Raw genomic sequence first — 19,013 nt, 5'->3', positions numbered from 1 at the left:
AAACATCGGACATGGAAAAAAATCTGTTGATTTATTTAGTCCATCCCAATGTCAATCCAGGATGCTTTTCCAAAGTATACACCAGCTGCAGCAGAGGGTGCAGCGGGTAAATCAGGGCCTTCCAGTCCTCTAAAACCCTCGCACCAGAATTAGAGGGAGCCTCCCAGGAAGCCAGGCCTAATAGCTTGCCCATCCCTTCTTCAGGGGGAACTGCAGCAATGGCTGCCTTCTCACATCAAACTCGTCAGTTCTGCATAATTTTTCCATTGGTTGCCATTGCTATTGGTTTTTTGGCCCCTTCATCCCACTCCACTACAAAGACTGTAACTCTTCATCCTACCAAGCCTCATGCTATTTGTCCATTGTATTTTTCCCCCTCCTGAGCCCGTGTAGTCAGCCAACCCTGAGTTTGGGCTTGGTTGTAGCATCTTTGAGTCTTTTCCCCGTGGGTCCCCTACAGGAGTCGCACGTGCCTGAGGAATCTTATTATTCACAGCAGGAATTGAGGTCATTCCTTTTTAGAACCCAGTTTGCAGTCCCCTCGTCTCTGGCCCCTTATGGCACTTCCCAGAACACCTCAGTTTGCTGGCTGGAAGCAGCCCTCCAAGGCCTTCACTCATATTGACCTTATTGTGTCAATCTACCCCAAACAAGGGGGGTTGAAGGAAAAGGTTACTTACTACCTCAGGTTGAGTTGCCTTGCTACTGGAGCTCACCAGCAGTCTTGGCAGCCTTCCTGCTCCTAGGAAAACTGCCCCCTCTTTCTGTGGCTAATCTCACCGTTCTAAGCTCCACTTCTCCAGGTAGAGCATGTTCTGCAGGTGTGTCTAATTCAAGGTGCTGCCTGAGTTCAAGAAGCATTTCCATCAGTGGGATGGGGGTGTGTCCCATCATTTCCCCCTTCAGTCTACTCCTAAATTTTCCTTTCCCTTTATCCACTCACCTCTCTTGCTTCAACAATACGTTTGTCTTCTCTGTGTCAACTCCACCATCAGGCATACATAAAAATATGGAACATGGCATATGTCTGCCATCGTCCTGATCTCTTTGCATTTATGTTGTACCTCTTTGTATTCTAGTAGCACCCAAAATATTCTCGGTGTGGTGTACACGTACACGCACACGCACGCACACATACACAGGAAGGTAGTCACTGGCCCGAACTGCATGCAGTCTAAGAAGACAATGAACATATTAACGGTAGGGGAAGAGAGGTAAAATATATAATGAAATATATCATATTACTAATAAATATAAACAATAATTAACAACTTCATATGTACAGGATCTTTACTCTTCGGGTAGCAGTACAAGTTTCAATAAGTATCTCATTACCAGTGTAACCAGTCCCCCATTGCAAAAGACGTTTAAAAGGGGTATTATTATCTTCCTGTTGGGATTTTTTTCTCCTCTGTGGGAGGCTTCAGTTTAATACCTCCTCTTTTCTGTTTCTGTGATTAGAAACCATGTTTAGCCCCTGGCTTGCCAAAGACCAGGGTGTTCCAAAAACATTGATTAAAGGCATTGAAATAATCAAATGTCTCTTTTAATTTCCTGGGCATAATGACTTCTCAAGGGGTTGTGAGCTCAGTGAGCACATTAAGTTACACTGTGCAATATGAAAAAACCCGGCATTCTGATATCTCAAGGACTACACGCAGCTGCAGAAATTCAAAAGGCTTGCTAAGTATGCCTTTTAACCACGTATACTCTTGGGTCTGTCTTTTGTGTATATTTTTTCTAAATGGTAATGTTACCTTCTGGCCTCTGAAAGGTTTGCACTGAGTTTGCTGTCTGATGTGGCCCTTACCCATGTTTGCTGGGCGTGGTAGGGATCCCATGTTTGAACACCAAATTGATTTGTGGACAGTTTGCTCGCAGATGTCTGCCTCCTGGATGAGGTGCATTTGGTAGCAAATGGTACTAGGGGACAGCTACCAGCCCACTCAAATGATATTTCCTTTGGGATCTCAGTGCTAGGAGAATATTCTTTGCCCTGCCCCCTTTCCTTTAGTTTTGTGCTTTGATGAAAACTGGTTTTTTATGCTCACTACTGGAGAGTGCTCAGCCAAGGGAAAGCCATTATAGCCACTAGCCTCCCTACAGGCTCCTGCGCAAGAGAATGTGGAGTGAGGAAGAGGAGTCAGAACATAGTGCACTCTGGCTACGTTTTGTTGGCAGACAGTCCCTTGGGACTTGGGAAGTGTTGCCAGCTGGCACAAGTTACAGGAGACCTGAGAGCTACCAGAGTCCGGGGACAGAACCAGCGATCCATAATCAGCTCTGTAGCACCCCACTCCCAACCATCCTTTTGTTTTCCGAGGAGACCAGGGCATCTGGCCCATGAATTTTTACTATTCGATCTCAGTGACTCGGAGTAAAAATGACCCGTTTGGGAAACACATCGCATTCATTTGACAGTTATTTTCAAAGGGGTGTTTGCTAAAATCCTTCTTAGTCAGATTTTGAACAAAAGTCGTCGAGGGAGATTTTTTTTTTGCCTTCTTTGATTACATGCCAAAGTTTGAGATGGGAACCACAGGATTGCTGAAATCATAGCCTAGATTTTTATATTTTTGAAAGAAAAGGGGATGGGGAGAACATGTGGCCAATGTATCACTGCTATCCTTTACTTTTTGCAAAAACATCAGGATATGTGCATGCATGCGTGCACGCATGTGTGGACACCAGGGATTCACTGGGGTCAATGCGGGTACGTATATACATAGAGACACAGCTAGTGATATGCTCCTGTCTAATTCACACTTCAGAACTCTACTGCATATGTCACATGGATTGAAAACTGGCTACGTGACCTTAAACAAGGGTAATGATAAACTGCCATGTATTGAGTTGGGGATATATGTCTATTTAGAGCTGCAGATAATCATGTCACATTAGATCCATTCTTCAGTAATGACTAGGAAAAGGCAAGAAAACAGGGCTACAGTTGTGCCTGGTCATTGCATGGGGGACATGAGGGCAGAGAAATGCTTGAGAAAAGACTGAGAGGGGAATCTGATAAGTCTTCAAGTATATTAAAGGCTATATTGTAAAGAACAATCTGTTGTTTTCCAGCTTCACTGAAGGTAGGACAAGAATTACTGCGCTTAATCTGTAGCAAGGGAGATTTAAATTGGATGTTAGGAAAAACTTTATAAGGATAGTTAAGCACTGGAATAGGCTTCCAAGGGAGGTGGTAAAATCCCTGTCATTGGAAGTTTTTAAAGACAGGTTGGACCACCCCTGTGAGGGATAGTCTAGGGTTACTTGGTCCTGCCTCAGCGCAGGAGGTGGGATTAAATGACTTTTCAAAGTCCCTTCCAGCCTTACATTTCTAGGATTCTGTTATTCCATTGGCATTCTCCCCTGCCCTTTCTTGCATACATGTGCAACGGTCAGGCACAATCTGGCGAGACAAATATGATATATCTGAACACAGCATTTATGTGTGTGTATATTATATTATATTATCATTAATTAGTTGTCACCATGGGTGTAGCATGGACACTGGAGCTGTGAAGGAAGTCTGTCGGTTGAGGAGAAATTCTACATTTTTAAATATAGCCACATTTATCTTTGGCTTATTTTTATCTTGCCTGCAGCAGAAGTATCTAGAATTAAGACCATTCAGATTCCCTGTAAGAAAAGGTCAGCTTCTGAAAAATGAACAGTCCCATCTGTCAGCAGGTGTAGAGAATCTGTGGGTAAGAACGGTACTGGCTGAAGCATAAATAGAGCAACATGGAAATCCAAATATAGCCCAGGTCTAACTTTGATAACATATCATCATGGTTTTGGTCTTAACAGATTTTGCATTTGTTCCATATTTTAATGTAACATCTTGTGTGCATTTGCCCTTAATCTTCTGACCCCTGCTAGTTAACAGCAAGACGTTGGCTTGATGTTTGCAAGAAAACTGGCAAGTTGATAAATGGCGCTTTTGCTAAGTACTCACTAGTGAAGTAATAGCAAACACTGCAGCATTTAAGAACTTCTTGGGTATTACAAATTATGTGGCATTCATGTTTGTGTTATGGTTTGTTATGACTGTTTAACTCATAAACATATTTGCAGAGAGAGAGTCTGAGTTTAGTAAATCAATATAATACAGGCTTTGATTTTTAAAACAGCCAGCCAGCTAACTTTTACTTCAGTGTTGGTATTTCAAGGCCTCTCACTGATATATCAGAAGTTTGTGGTTGTCTGAGCTTCCTTTTTAGACCCTTGGGAAATAAGAGAATGGTAAATCAAAGTCCAGAACGCTATTTGCATTTATTTTACTTCTCATTTGTGATGTGTATGCAAATGCTTAAAAGAAAGAGAGAAAAGATATAATTGTGGTATGTAGAACAAAGAGGAATACATTTCTAGTCATTACTGCTTGACCCTGTAACATCAAATGAGTGTGTCCCATCAGGTTTGGTACCTCATTTCTATTTCTAATTTCACAATGGTCCAATTCCTTACACTTTAATTATTCCTTACACTTTAAGGGAGATCTAAGTATAAATTTATGTTCTGGTAAAAAATAACAGCTGTTTAATTTCTTGTGCTTTCCCTTCCCAGGACATTACAAAGGAGGGGAGAATTTCAAAGGCACAAATGGCACCTAATTCTCATTGCAAGTCATTATACAATCTGTGCTTTGAAAATTTCCCTGTGTCCATACTGTCGTTTTTTTCTATATTTCCATTTTCTTTGACGTCCAAAAGCCTATGATAGAGAAAATGTGAATTCATGTGAATTGCTTACAGAAAATATTGTAGTGAAAGGTGTTAAGTGACCGTCCCATGGTTTACAATGTAAGTGCCTTTCCTTATCAGTTGTGATGGTAGGGAATCATTCCCATACATGTAGTAAAACCCTTTTTTACAAAACCTATACTTTAGTCCTAAATCAGGATTCTGGTGGCCCTTTAAGAATAACTAAAATAAAATTCTCTCCAGGCCACCTTTGCTTGTCACTCCAGTACTAGTGGCTAAGGTCTTGGGGCCAGATTCTCAGCTGGGGTAAATCAACATTGCTTCATTAAAACTAAGAATCTAGTCCTTGGCATCCCTTTAGATTGTGACATCTTATTGCTTATGGATTGTCTGGCTTGATGTATTCAATACTTTTAAAAATCAAACCTTTTAGCCCCCTTCTGCAATATGGGTCCAATCCTGAGAGCCACTGAGCACTTATTGCTCCTCCTGAAGCAAATGAGAGATGTGAGCACTCAGCTTCTCTTGGGAACAGGTCCAAAATGGTGAATTATTGTGTAACTATTTTACATTGGACCATTGCAATAGTTTTCTTGCCAGACTCCATGTTTCCTCTATCCCTGGTTGTTCTAAACCATGTTGCTCACTTAATTTTCCAGTATTCACAGTACTGATACATCACTCCGTTATTTGTTTATTTACATTGGCTGTGTGGTCCTGCCACACAACTTTATCAGAATGCCAGAACTGCTCTTAGATTACAGTGTGCAATGTTCCTGTAATTCTGTTGCCCAACAGGAGAAATTTCTTCCTCAACTGGCTCTGAGCTCCTGACATCCTCTCCTTATATACTCCATTTCTGGATGATTGCAAACTCTTCTTCAGCCTGCCCACCCTCTCTCAGTGGCCTTGCCTCAACCTATTTCTCTTGCTCCCTCCCCACATGCCTGTCCTCTACCTTCCCATAGTTCTACCAACTCCTACCTGTGGCCCCACTACTCCTATACCTCCCTCATTGTCCCCCCTATACCTCATTCAGGCAAACCCCTAATACTCCATTTCTTCTACCCCCTCCACACGCTGCTTCAGGACATCACAACACCTACTCCTAGGGAAATTCTGCATCAAAAATTCAAAAATTCTGTGTCAAAACATTAAAAATTCTGTACACAATATTTTAAAATTCTGCATATTTTATTTGTCAAAATAATACAATATAACAACACCAGTTTCAATTATTTTGGTAATTTATTTAGAAATACCTGTCAGCAAGTACGTCTGTAACAATACAGGCAACAAAAGAGATTCCCCCAGGAGTACAGAGTTAAAGAAACCCTATGACAATCCAGTTCCTGTTTCTCTGTTATGCTTTTGTTGGGCATCTCAGTCTGGGTGTGTCACACGTGCCAGCTGAGCACATCTTAGGAGACAACTCTACTCCTCTGGTCTCAGACACCTGCAACCCTTCCTCCTCAAAGCCCAGCTGTGGAGTGACACCAGCCCAGACACCCTCCCTCCCAACCTCCCAGAGATCCAGAGAGAGAAACAGTCTGATGCTGGGTCCTGGGCTTGTATGGAGCTTCCTTCCTTTAGGACGTGCTGGGAACTACAGCTGCCAGGAACCCTACAGCTCTCCCTCCCACTCCTTCTCTTCCCCGGCAGCGTCCTGTATTTGCGAGCTGGAGAGCTGGGCTCTGATGGGTCCAGCGTCTCTATTGGCAGTCAGCAGTTCTGCAGCACTAAGTCTGCGGGGAAAAATGAAATTCTGCGCAGATCATTAATTCTGTGCAAATTCTGCATTGTGCTGTGGTGCAGAATTCCCCCAGGAGTAAATGCTCTCAGGATTTACCTCCTCATCTTTCAAAAAGTGGAAACTAGGTCAAATAATAAAAAGGATGAATATAAACAAATAACATAAGTATGTAGGGACAAAATTAGAAAAGCCAAGACACAAAATGAAATTAAAGTAGTTAGAGACATAAAGGGTAACAATAAAACATTTTACAAATACATTAGAAGCAGGAGGAAGACCAAGGACAGAGTAGGCCCATTACTTAAAGGCGGGGGGGGGGGGGGGAGGGGGAACGATAACAGAAAATGTGGAAATAGCAGAAGTGCTGAATAACTTTTTTTTTTCAATTTTCACCAAAAAAGTTAGAAGCAATTGGACATCTAACATAGTGAATGCCAGAGAAAATGAGGTAGGATATAAGGCTAAAATAGGGAATGAACAAGTTAAAAATTAGTTACACAAGTTAGATGTCTTCAAGTCACTAGGGCCTGATTAAATACCTTCTAGAATACTCAAGGAGCTGACTGAGGAGATATCTGAGCCATTAGAGACTATCTTCGAAAAGTCATGGAAGACCGGAGAGATTCCAGAGGACTGGAAAAGGGCAAATATAGGGCCAATCTATAAAAAGAGAAATAAGGACAACCTGGGGAATTACAGACCAGTCAGCTTAACTTCAGTACCCAGAAAGAGAATGGAGCAAATCATTAAGCAACCAATTTTCAAACACCTAGAAGATAATAAGGTGATAAGTAACAGTTAGCATGGATTTGTCAAGAACAAATCATGTCAAACCAACCTGATAGCTTTCTTTGACAGGATAACAAGTCTTGTGGATGGGGGGAGGTGGTAGATGTGGTATATCTTGACTTTAGTAACGCTTTTGATACTGTCTTGCACGACTGTCTCATAAACAAACTGGGGAAATACAACCAAATTGAGCTACTGTGAGGTGGGTGCATAACTGGTTGGAAAACCATTCCCAGAGAGTAGTTATCAGTGGTTCACAATCAAGCTGCAAGGGCATATTGAGTGGGGTCCCACAGGGATCAGTTCTGGATCCGTTTCTGTTCAATATCTTCATCAATGATTTAGATAATAGCATAGAGAGTACACTTGTAAAGATTGCGGACGATACCAAGCTGGGAGGGGTTGAAAGTGCTTTGGAGAATAGGATTAAAATTCAAAATGATCTGGACAAACCAGAGAAATGATCTGAAGTAAATAGGATGACATTCAATCAAGACAAATGCAAAGTACTCCACTTAGTATGGAACAATCAGTTGCATGCATTCAAAATGGGAAATGACTGCCTAGGAAGGAGTAACATGGAAAGAGATCTGGTGGGTCATAATGGAGTACAACCTAATTATGAGTCAACAGTGTAACACTGTTGCAAAAAAAAAGCAAATATCGTTCTGGGATGTATTAGCAGGAGTGTTGTAAGCAACACACAACAAGTAATTCTTCCGCTCTACTCGGTGCTGATTAAGCCTGAGCTGGATTATTGTGTCCAGTTCTGGGCACCACATTTCAGGAAAGATGTGGACAAATTGGAGAAAGTCCAGAGAAAAGCAATAAAAATGATTAAAGGTCTAGAAAATGTGACCTATGAGGGAAGATTATAAAAATTGGGGTTTGTTTAGTCTGGCGAAGAGAAAACTGAGAGGGGACATGATAACAGTTTTCATGATAACAAAAAGTTGTTACAAGGAGGAGGGAGAAAAATTGTTCTCCTTAACTTCTGAGGATAGAAGAAGAAGCAATGGGCTTAAACTGCAGCAAGGGCAGTTTAGGTTGGCCATTAAGAAAAACTTCCTAACTGTCAGGGTAGTTAAGCATTGGAATAAATTGCTTAAGGAGGTTTTGGAATCTCCATCATTGGAGATTTTTAAGAGCAGTTTAGCCAAACACCTGTCAGGGATGGTCTAGATAATACTCGGTCCTGCCATAGGTGCAGGGGGCTGGAATAGGTGACCTCTTAAGGTCCCTTCCAGACCTTTGATTCTATGAAGTACCAGTGATTTCTCCAAAATCCTGGATTTTCTGCACATAAATTCCAAGGTTCAGGGGTTAAAGTGAGAAATAAATTCAAAGCATTGTCATTAATTTTTTTTAAGCTTTCCCAGCACATTCTTACCATTTTAAACTAATTTCTGTGGGTTCTTCAGCATCTTGATTATATACATGTGATGCTTTGTTGCTGGTCAACCCATTCCTTCTATTTCCACATTGAAAAATATTAATTCTGTACATTCATTTCTTCTCTACTTTTGGAATCTTAATTTAAAACTTATTTCTTCTCTGAATGTTTGTAACTCTTTCCTATGTTTCAGTTTGTTTTTATTTTATGAAACATATATGATATATATAGATGGTGCTGCACAACTTAATAACAATTTCAAGATTTACTTTTTTGGAGAATATAATTAAAAAGAGTAACACTAACATCTTTCCCATGAGGCTCTATAGAAAGGATTGTCTTTTTTTTTCTTTTTTTTTTTTAATATCTTATGTCTCAAAATTGTGCTGACATTTTGAATAGTTTGTGTCCCTTTCTTTGAAGTTTGTTTCTTTGGATTTTAATAAATCTTACACATTTTCAGAAAATACTCCTTTACCACTTATCATTAAAATTGCTAGCTTTAGGGAAAGGATGGTTACCTGTTGCAATGTGTGATTTAATTTTAGCTTTCCAGCTGCTGCAGGCTTCCCTCTCCCTACAAAAAAAGAGTCACTCCCCAACTCTAAAATGCTTCTGCTGCCCTCTCCTTTCCCACCTCCCCCTCACAAGGAGACAAAATGAACTTGACCCAATTCTAGCTGCTTTAACCTGTCTGCCACCTGCTCCCATCTGAATAACTCAACCTGCTGCCCAGGGAATTCAGTGATGAAGCAGTTAACTTGATTTTCTACACTCCTAATGCACTTATACAGTTCCTCTAACCTCAGAACTGTTAATGCAGCAAAGAAGTTACGGTAAGTGAGCCTATTAGTATTCTTCATTATATTTCAAATAAAGAATAGCAGACAAATGGTAACCTGATAGATTACAGCATCCCTTGCGCAAGTTTCTGTATTTTAAAATGACATAATTGTGTACCAAGGAAGGGAAGATTGCCCCTGTTGTGAGAATATGGTGATCAGTGCCATATTTGCTGTTTTTTCTTTATTTTCTTATAAAAATGGTGAGTAAGGCCGTGATCTTTGAATACGCCAATCAGCGGAAATTTAAACTCTGAGTCACTGAAAAGAAATGGCATTCTTCAACAGAGGAGCTGTGCTCTTCTACTGCTGTCCATTTCGAAATGGGACTTGGAGAACCAAAGCCTCAGTCAATTAAAATCAGCCCTTTTATATTGTTATACATGGGTGTGCAAGGTCCATGCCTCCATGTGCACTTTGGATCATGCTGCTTTGCTGGTATTGCTATTCTTTTTCTTAGTGTGTTAAAAACATTGCTGTAGGTCCCATATACTGAATACAGCCTGTATGGGACACCCTATTATAACCCCAGTGCTGTTTATGTTTTAAAATTAAGGCAATAGTAGATCTTGAGGGAAACAAATATACTTGTTTTTGCAACGTGCTGAGTGTTTGTTCCTGTAACTATTTTGGCATAGTTCCTGGAATTGCAGGAGCTTAGAGTAACATCTTCAGTTGTCTCACCAGCATACTGCAGGATGTCAGAGCTCACTGTTTTCTTTATGCCCATTCTTCCCCTCTTTCAGCTGATAATTTTGGTAAGTCCTCAGATGGGTGACCAGAACCCATTATTTTTAGGGATGTTTAAAAATTCCCACTCCTAGTTCAGCTGTGCAAAAGTTGCAAACACTGAAAATTAAGACACTTAGAAAAATGCATGTGTTCCAGTGTGATGTGGCTGTGTATAACACATGAAGTGTGTTGAAAATAAACATTGTTGTGCCTTCTTTAATCTTTTAGAATTAAAATGGTAGGGGAAAAAAGACCTTCACAATAATATGTCAAAGCTCTTATACATGCTGACTGGTTCTCAACTTCATTTCTCCACTTTTACACTGATGTCTCTCCATTGGCTCCCTCTATGTCATCCTCATGAATTGGTAGGAAATAATGATAATAGAAATGGCTCAGCCATATAGAGCAGCCAGCACCATAACAATCAGTTTAATTCGTGATTTTATATACATTTTGTTTAGAATAATTTCTGGGGTTTTTGGTTGATGTGGTTAGCTATTACCAGGGATGCCGTCTCAGTACCATGGTTGCCATTAAAAAATCAATTTTACTGTACCAACAGTTACCTCACGATAATATCCAAGATAACACAGTTGTTACCAGTACTTTTGACAGGAAATAACTGCATGGTCTCCAGGATTATGAGCATTTGTAGGAAAATATTGACTCTTTAACGATGACCATTGTAAATATTGTATGTTAATTTACACAGTCTCTATTTCTGAATACCTACTTCTTGATTTTTGTCCCTGCTACTAAGGGTGGTAAGTTGAACTCGCTGAAGTGGAGCCACCATTAGTATTAGTGTGCAGTATAGGTAATATTAGTTAATATTAGTTAATATTAGAGCTGCGTGAACTCTTTGCAGGAAAAATTTGAATACCTTCAAACTGAGCATGGGTTTCAGGTTTGCTACATTTTGCAGATTGAGAGAAGGAAATTTTCATTCACCATTGTTAGAAAATCTATTCACTCTGTACCCCTAACCAGATAGGGGCTTGCTGTGGATAGAGAGGTGAGGATGCTCCTTGGCGGTGAGAGTTATAATCAGACTTGAATCTTCAGGCATACATGAAGGGCTTGGTTTGTAGCCAGTGCCTGCAAACCAAACTGCAGGGTTCAGTTTGCAAACACTATTGCAAACTGAACCCCGCAGGTTTTCCATGGCTCTAGTTACTGTTATTGCTCCTGGTGAGGCTTATTATCCTGTCACAGAAGATGTAAGAAAATCCATCTCTCCGCTTTAAACATCATAAGCCTTTGTCACCTACAACACAATTAATGTTAAAAATAGAACAGTGCTTATGATAAGATTGTGACTTGCAGGCAATGAGCCATTGTCCAAGTAACAGGGGCTTATCTGGAGGGCCAGTCGACCTACACAGAACTGTCAGTTTGCTGATTGCCATTTCTCTCTGAGTTTGATGAAATATTCATGTCTCTGCTCTGCTCTCTGGAAGCACTATTGATTTCTTGTATAAACGCTGCTATATTTAGTCTAGACAAATGGAATGTGGATTGCTGCTGAATAATTTGGATGAAAGGCTGGGTTCTTGACTGCTGCTTTCTCTTGGTCTGGGGCAATTATTTATAATCAAGAGTAGTTTTTGTAAGCTAAGGGTGATTTTTTACAATTTAGTGATTAGTCTCAGAACAAAAGCAAGCAGTTAGACACAATCATTTTGTTGGGATAGCAGGTTAAGTAGTCAAATTGTACTTTGAGGTTTACAATCACTGTTTCAAGGAATAAAACAAAAATGTTTGATGTTTATTGACAGAAACAGAATATAATGAAAAGGGAGAGATTTGGTGTCTCATGTCCTCCTTCTAAAAAAAAAATGTTTATTTTTATTCAGCATATGTGATATGCCAAAGTATACCAAAAAGCATATACTTAGAACTCAGCTGAATCTGTTAGCTTTAGTTTTAGCTTTCACAGCCAGCATACTACTACTATTTGCTGGAATGTTTCTACTGTATTCTGTCCCTATCTTCTTTGTTTTGAGCTGAGGGAACAATAGACATAAAATGTGTGAGAAAATATGTATAGAAGTATGTGTAGCTGGTCATTTTGAGACACTGTATTTATAACCACTCAATATTTTTTTCTATAAAAGTAGTTGCAGTGAACTAGTTGGTATGTTTGTGTGTAATTCTCCTTTAGTGGAAGGAAACAGAACTCTTCAGACCCGTACTGCTAACTACTAATGGAGATTCTCTTAGTACAAGTGGTGTAGGCCTGTAGCATAGTGAAAATCATTGTTTGGATATATACTTGGATTTAATTCAGGGAATGAAAGAACAAGTGATTCTTCCTTACCTGATTCTATGTTGTGTTAGCAATTTATTCCATCTTTGGGGTTGAATTAAAACAGTCTTTTTAGGAAGATCTTTTCATTCATGATGAATATGCCATGTTCTATCTATTATAAACATGTGACTGTTCACTATTTAAAACAATGACCACATTAAAACTTAAAAATGTATTTTTCCCATTATTGTCCCATACAATCCTGTCTGTCTTCCTCTGTGCCTAGTGTATTTATGGCTCTCACTGCATAATGTAGAATTTGCACAATTTGTAGAGCAATGCCTCGGTGTAAAATCCCCGTCAGTCAGTCTGAATGTTAGCTTTCTCCATTGAGAACAAGAACTTTCACAACTCCAGTGCCTTCATCTTGTGCCGAATACCACAAGTCTACTAAATGTGTATTGTCACATAACACTGCATATCCAGAAATGTCTCATCAATTGAACTAAATCATGCCAAGTCAGCAGATTGGCAAATTCTGGCATGTTGCACAATGTTTTGTAGGACCTGGGGTTCTCATTATTTTTCAGGGGGACAGTCTTAAAAAAATGGGAGGAAAGTAATAGGATGGTGTGTGAACTTCTTAGATTGCTAGTGGAAATGACTAGATTTTGCATATGATTTACATTGAAGGATTTTGAGGGTGAAATTGAGTTGTTCTGTCCCTCGCTCAATATGGAGCCTAAATTAATTTTTATCTGCTTCTCCAATTAGATTTCATATATTTTCCTTTTTTTGTTATTATTTTGTAGTGGATGTAAAGTCAGAGGTTCCTGTGGGACTGGAGCCTATCACACCGCTGGACTTGCGAACAGATCTCAGAATGATGGTTCCAATGGTGGACCCAATTATGCGTGAAAAGCAGCTACAGCAGGAACTACTTCTGATCCAGCAGCAGCAGCAAATTCAGAAACAACTTCTGATTGCAGAGTTTCAGAAACAGCATGAAAACTTGACCCGACAGCACCAGGCCCAGCTCCAGGAGCACATAAAGGTAGCAAAATCTTTCATTTATCTTTGGGATTCTCCACAATAAGCTGAATACTATAAAGAGTGTGATCCTGGAAGTTTTTTTCTGATTTAGAGATGGAGTTTGAGTGATTATTGTTGTACATGTGCATGGTATAGAGAAGTAATGGAAACCCACACTGGATTGAATAGTGATAACGTTTGGCTATTAAAAAAAGATTTTCAAGCATAATTGGTAGAGGCTATTGCAGTGTTGTACTATGCAGGCAGCAAACCAAGGCACTCTAAATTAGATTACTCTGTCTCGTTTGGATGATACGTCATCAAAGTCTATATTTTTCACCACATTTTCAGGTAGGCCTCAATACAGCTGCTTTTTTGTAGGTGCCATTTTGATCTGCCTAGCAGTTGTGACTGCTTTTTCACAGCTGCTTGAGTTTGTGCCCACAAATCAGATACAGGTGTCCTGCCATTGATATTTGCAAAAATGGGGGCAGGTGCTGTGAATTTGGCACTATACCCTTTTCCAGGCTCCCTCCCATAATATGAAAGAAATTGATTTATGGGATTAAACCTGTCATGGAAGAAACACCGAAGTAGAATTTTTGACGGAAAGTTTATGGTCTTGCTTTTATTTTTTTTCTTTCTGAAGTATCTCAGACTGCCACTCTGCTGATGGGGTGAGCCTTTCTATGGTGCAGCTAACAGACAAATCCAGTTGAGAACAGAATCTAGAGTCTGATGCTATATTGGCAGAGAGTGAGAATAATGTGCAGGTTATATCCACATTTGGCAAAAGAGAAAGAAGCGAAACCGTTGCAGCCAGCTACTTTGTGATATTAGAGCTGATTTTAATTGCAGTTGATAATGCAATATCCCACTTGAAAGAATAAAAAAGTGGGTTACGGAGTAATATGAGCACAGATGACAACTCTGATATCAGCTATTGTAATGGGTTGTTTTGGCCAACACTGACCTTGACAGCAATGCAGACTGCATTTATTCATGTATTTTATTCTTTGCAAGTTACAACAGGAACTCCTAGCTATTAAACAACAGCAAGAACTTCTCGAAAAGGAGCAGAAACTGGAGCAGCAGAGACAAGAGCAGGAACTGGAGAGACATCGCAGGGAACAGCAGCTTCCTCCCCTCAGAGGCAAAGAAAGAGGCAGAGAAAGTAAGAACCACTGTATCTGGACTCAGTTTAAAAAGACGATATATCCTTCCCCCCCAGAGTAGCTAATGGCCAGGAGCGCTAAGCTAAGAAGCATGGTCCTATTCAACATTAAATATTCAGCCAGGAGTAAAAGGTGTGCCTGTAAAATTCAGATTCACCTGTTACACCTGCTAATCCACATTATTAGTTTGTGCAAATGCAGGGGGTTGTCTCTGAAGTGCATTGTGCCAAGGCTGGATATCTCCCTCTTGGATACCTTCCTTGCCTTGTACAAATAAAATGCTATGTCGTTTAAAAGCATAAAGCTTAATTTCAGATCATCTGTCTACGAGAATTTCTTTATTACCTAATGCCTGCTTGCTGGCAAACAAATTAATTTGAACAATGTTTCAAGACTGAAAACTTAATATAGCATTTAAGAGTACCTCAAGTGAGCATGTCTGCTTTAGGTACAACACTAGGTCTTTTCAGCCGGGCATATGCAGTGCTGGCGATGCAGCTTCCTAGGATGTGACCAAGAGGTCTGTTTCCAGCTCCAGTGTGGCTTTAAGGCAAATGCAAGATAGAAAGAACATTGCTGGAATGTGATGCTCACTAGAGGGAGACAGATACAAATAATTCCCCTCAGTAAGGTCAGTTTAAAACCAGGTTGTTCCAGGGTATCAAAGATGTGAAATGATTCAAAATGGAATTGCCGCAAGGAGGTATTACCATGGCACAGCTGAAAGAGCACAAAGTATTAATTAATAAAGAGCAAACCAGAAGAGATCTGCATAGCATCTGACATTCCTCAGCCTTTTTATTTATAAGGAAAATGCTACCAGTTTAGCATTGGCATCTAGAATATGTTTTAGGTTTTAAAAACTAGACTCCATAGAACTCCCATCACGTTAGTGTAAACTGCACACGAGTTTGAAGGCAAAATTTGACTCTGAAATTGTTTTTTCAAAATATTTCCTCTATTCTGTTCAGGTTCTTATTTAGCACCCATCACCGTGGTTTCAGAGTGCCTTCCAGTAGTGCATTGAGCAATATGTAGTTCTCGTCTTCTCTCTCACCCTCCAGGAAACATCACATATGGATTTTTTTATAACTATACGACATGCTGTGTTTATGTTAGCAAAGACAAGGTTGAAGAAGTGCAGTTTGCACTTGAAATGGAAGATGGTGGTTGAGGTTTAACGTAATTCCCATATCCTGTGGCAGTTCGTTCCATAGCCCGAACAGGCCTCCTCGAAAGCTCTGGCTCCTGCACAAATGAGTTTCATTCTTGCTGTGGAAAGTTCCATTGTGTCAAGAGCAAAGTTGTCAACCACAGTCCTTGTCTTGGAGCATTAAGTGATCTTTTAGGTATTGCAGGTCCAAGTCAGTAAGCACCTTGAAAATAAAGACTGAGCTCTTGGGCTTTATGCAGCATTCTGTTAGGAGTCAGTGCAGTAGGCAGAGGGCAGGTTTAAGGTGCTATTAGCATTGCTTTAGTTCAGTGAAGACATTTTTGGGTAAGTCAAAGGGACTTAGACAATATTTTATTTCTGTCAGCATTTCTTTTTCCTAATGATTTGGGGATATTTAAGAGTTGGTTCTGCACCTGGAAAGGATTCACAGCACAAAGGGCCTGATTCAAAGGCCACTGAAGTCAACTTAAATACTATTAACTTCAATGGGCTTTTGGATCAGGCCCAGAAAGAGAAGTCTCCTGCAAAGTGAACGCTTAATTTAGATTTTGTCCCATTTTTTACTATGGTTTCCACCTGGGCTCCTTCTATTTTCCATCACTTTCCACGACAAGCTCCATGGCTCTTTTTGGTTTTTGTTATTTTCCTCAGTGCTGTAGAAAGTGGGAAGAGTTTTCAATCTTTATGTGTTTTAGGAGCAGTGGCAAGCACAGAAGTGAAGCAGAAACTTCAAGAGTTCCTCTTGAGTAAATCAGCAACAAAAGACTCTCCAACTAATGGGAAGAATCATTCCACGAGTCGTCACCCCAAGCTCTGGTACACGTATGTTCAGTGTTAAGCTTTTTTCATGCCTCACTAATATACTTGCTAAGGGTGGGCACCGGGATACCTCCCCACCAGGAATATTGAGAACCTGTCCAGTTGCCAGGCCAAAGTAAAAATTCACCCAAGAACATTAATAAAAAAAACAAAATAAAAACATTTCTTAATGAACAGAGTAGTATTGGGGGCCGATGTAGTTAGAGCTTTGCAAACCAAAGTGGTATGAGTTCACAGGAGTTTATATGAACTTTATTTTTCCTATTTCGGGTCACATGTGCCTCACTTTGAGTTTCACATTCCAACCATGTCCCATCAAACTCAAAGCAGAGCTCCTCCAAAAACTCTCACATTTGGAGACAGACTATGTGAATCCATCTATTTTCCACCCACACCCATAATTTTCCCAGGTTCACTCAAAAGTTGACTCAGGTTGGCTAAAAAGCTTGTGAACATGGGCCAAGGTTTGGGTTTATGATGATGATAAGCAATTTTTGTCTGGATTTAGAACAGATTACGAAAGTTTGCTGTGACCTTGTGGTTCACCTGCTCGTGCATAACAGATTGATAGACTCAGGATGAGCCATCCCATTTCCAGAAAGGGAAGCTGATATAATTTGAGGTTCTGGGGAGGTGGAGATTTGTTTTCAACTTCTCTGACGTTTTAGTAGCCTACAACCTCTGCTGCTATATAATTTATATGAAATCTCAACTGATCTTGCAGATCTGTGCTATTTTTACATTGGGAATAACTTTGTGCTTGAGTCACTGAAATTAAGGCCTGGTTTACACTGCCGCGCTGGGTCGACGTGAGATTTGCTAGTTACATAACGTAACTAACGTATCGCGTGTCAATGTACTTACATCTGCGCAGCGCGGCGTCTTCACGACGCTACATTGACGGGAGAGAGTCTCCCTTCGATGCCACCTTCCGCCTTTTGGGGAGGTGGACTAATTCAGTCTACAGGAGAGCGCTCTCCCATTGACTGTGCGGGTCTACACAGACCTGCTCAATTGATGCTGCTGCATAGATGCCAGCCGCTGCAGCAGTGTAGACATGCCCTCAGACTCAGACAGTGAAACAGCCCCGTTTTACCCTGAGGTGTAATGCAAAGCCATGAATACTGTAGGTGAAGTTAACAGATATTGTGGAATGCTGCTCTCCGATCCCGTGTATTGTGTGGGATTTTAGAAATAATTCTCTAGCATATTGAGAAGTGGTAAAAGATCTTAACATTTTTCACCATTCTTTTTGAGGTTATTGGCCCTACGTATCCAAGAATGCACACAGACCCCAGAGAGAGAGAGTATGACCATAAAGTTTTCAGGTTACTGAGATAGTGATGCTGCTAAGCATTGCAATGGCTGCATAGGTTTACACTCATTCTTCTGGGCCACTTTTTTCACTATTTGAGTCCAGTTTTTTCTGCCTTCCTCATGGCAGATGCATCAGTATAAAACAATCCTGCAAACAGGATAGTGGACATGTTTCCAAGAGACTTCAACACCATACCTGAGTCTGCTTGGATAGAAAGAAGTGTAAGCAACATGCTGGTTTCACCTTCCCGGGAGAGGCTTAGAGAACTGAGGATCAAACCCAAGTTTCCTACCAAGATAATCTGTTGTGCAGTCTACCAAGATACTTAGATGTCCCTTGACTAAACATTTTTGACTAAACCCTTTTGGGTTTTCAATGTATAGTACAGTTTGAGAATCCTGTTAATATGTTTTAATATGTAATCACATTGTTTCCGATGTCAATACTGTACTTAATAGTTTGTGCCATATAATGTGCAGTATTCTACTAACTATGTAAAATTTCTTCCCCAGCAGTCAACAGGTAAATCTGAGGCTGGGGTCTTCAAATAAGCAGGAACTAGGAGATCTGTAGAGGGCTAGAACCCTTAGCTCCCCAAGGGAAGGAAGCACTTCATTTCTCACATGAGCAATTCCCTTTAATAAAGGCATGTAATATGCAGTGTTGTTGTAGCTATGTCGGTCCCAGGATATTAGAGACACAAGGTGGGTGAGATAATATCTTTTATTGCACCAACTTCTGCTGGTGAGAGAGACAAGCTTTCGAGCTTACACAGAGCTCTTCCTCAGGTCACCTGAAGAGCTTTCTGCAAGCTCGAAAGCTTGTCTCTCTCACCAACAGAAGTTGGTCCAATAAAAGATATTACCTCACCCACCTTGTTTCTCTTGTGAGAGAGAGAGACACAGAGAGAGACAGAGAGGTGCTGCAACAGGCCTGTAGAGGAGGACAGGAGTAAAATGGGTTGATAGTTGAGGTTCCAAGAAGGGCTTGGAAGGTCTCACCCCACAAGAAAAATGCTCTGTAAAT

At 40.4% G+C, this 19,013-nt stretch overlaps 1 protein-coding gene across 1 annotated transcript in view; it reads left to right on the top strand.

Moving 5' to 3' along the window:
- Positions 1-19,013, top strand: part of HDAC9 (histone deacetylase 9) — a 642,497-nt gene that overhangs the window by 363,442 nt on the left and 260,042 nt on the right. The window contains exons 5-7 of the mRNA XM_067562102.1: positions 13,282-13,523; positions 14,525-14,675; positions 16,546-16,672. Coding sequence (XP_067418203.1) covers positions 13,282-13,523; positions 14,525-14,675; positions 16,546-16,672 — 520 coding nt within the window. The remainder of the gene's footprint in view (positions 1-13,281; positions 13,524-14,524; positions 14,676-16,545; positions 16,673-19,013) is intronic.

This window comes from Emydura macquarii, unplaced genomic scaffold (genome assembly GCF_026122565.2).
Source record: "Emydura macquarii macquarii isolate MOO-44397 ecotype Brisbane River unplaced genomic scaffold, CSIRO-AGI_Emac_v2 contig_2422, whole genome shotgun sequence".
NCBI lineage: Eukaryota > Metazoa > Chordata > Testudines > Chelidae > Emydura > Emydura macquarii.
This window is presented reverse-complemented; position numbering and strand designations above follow the sequence as displayed.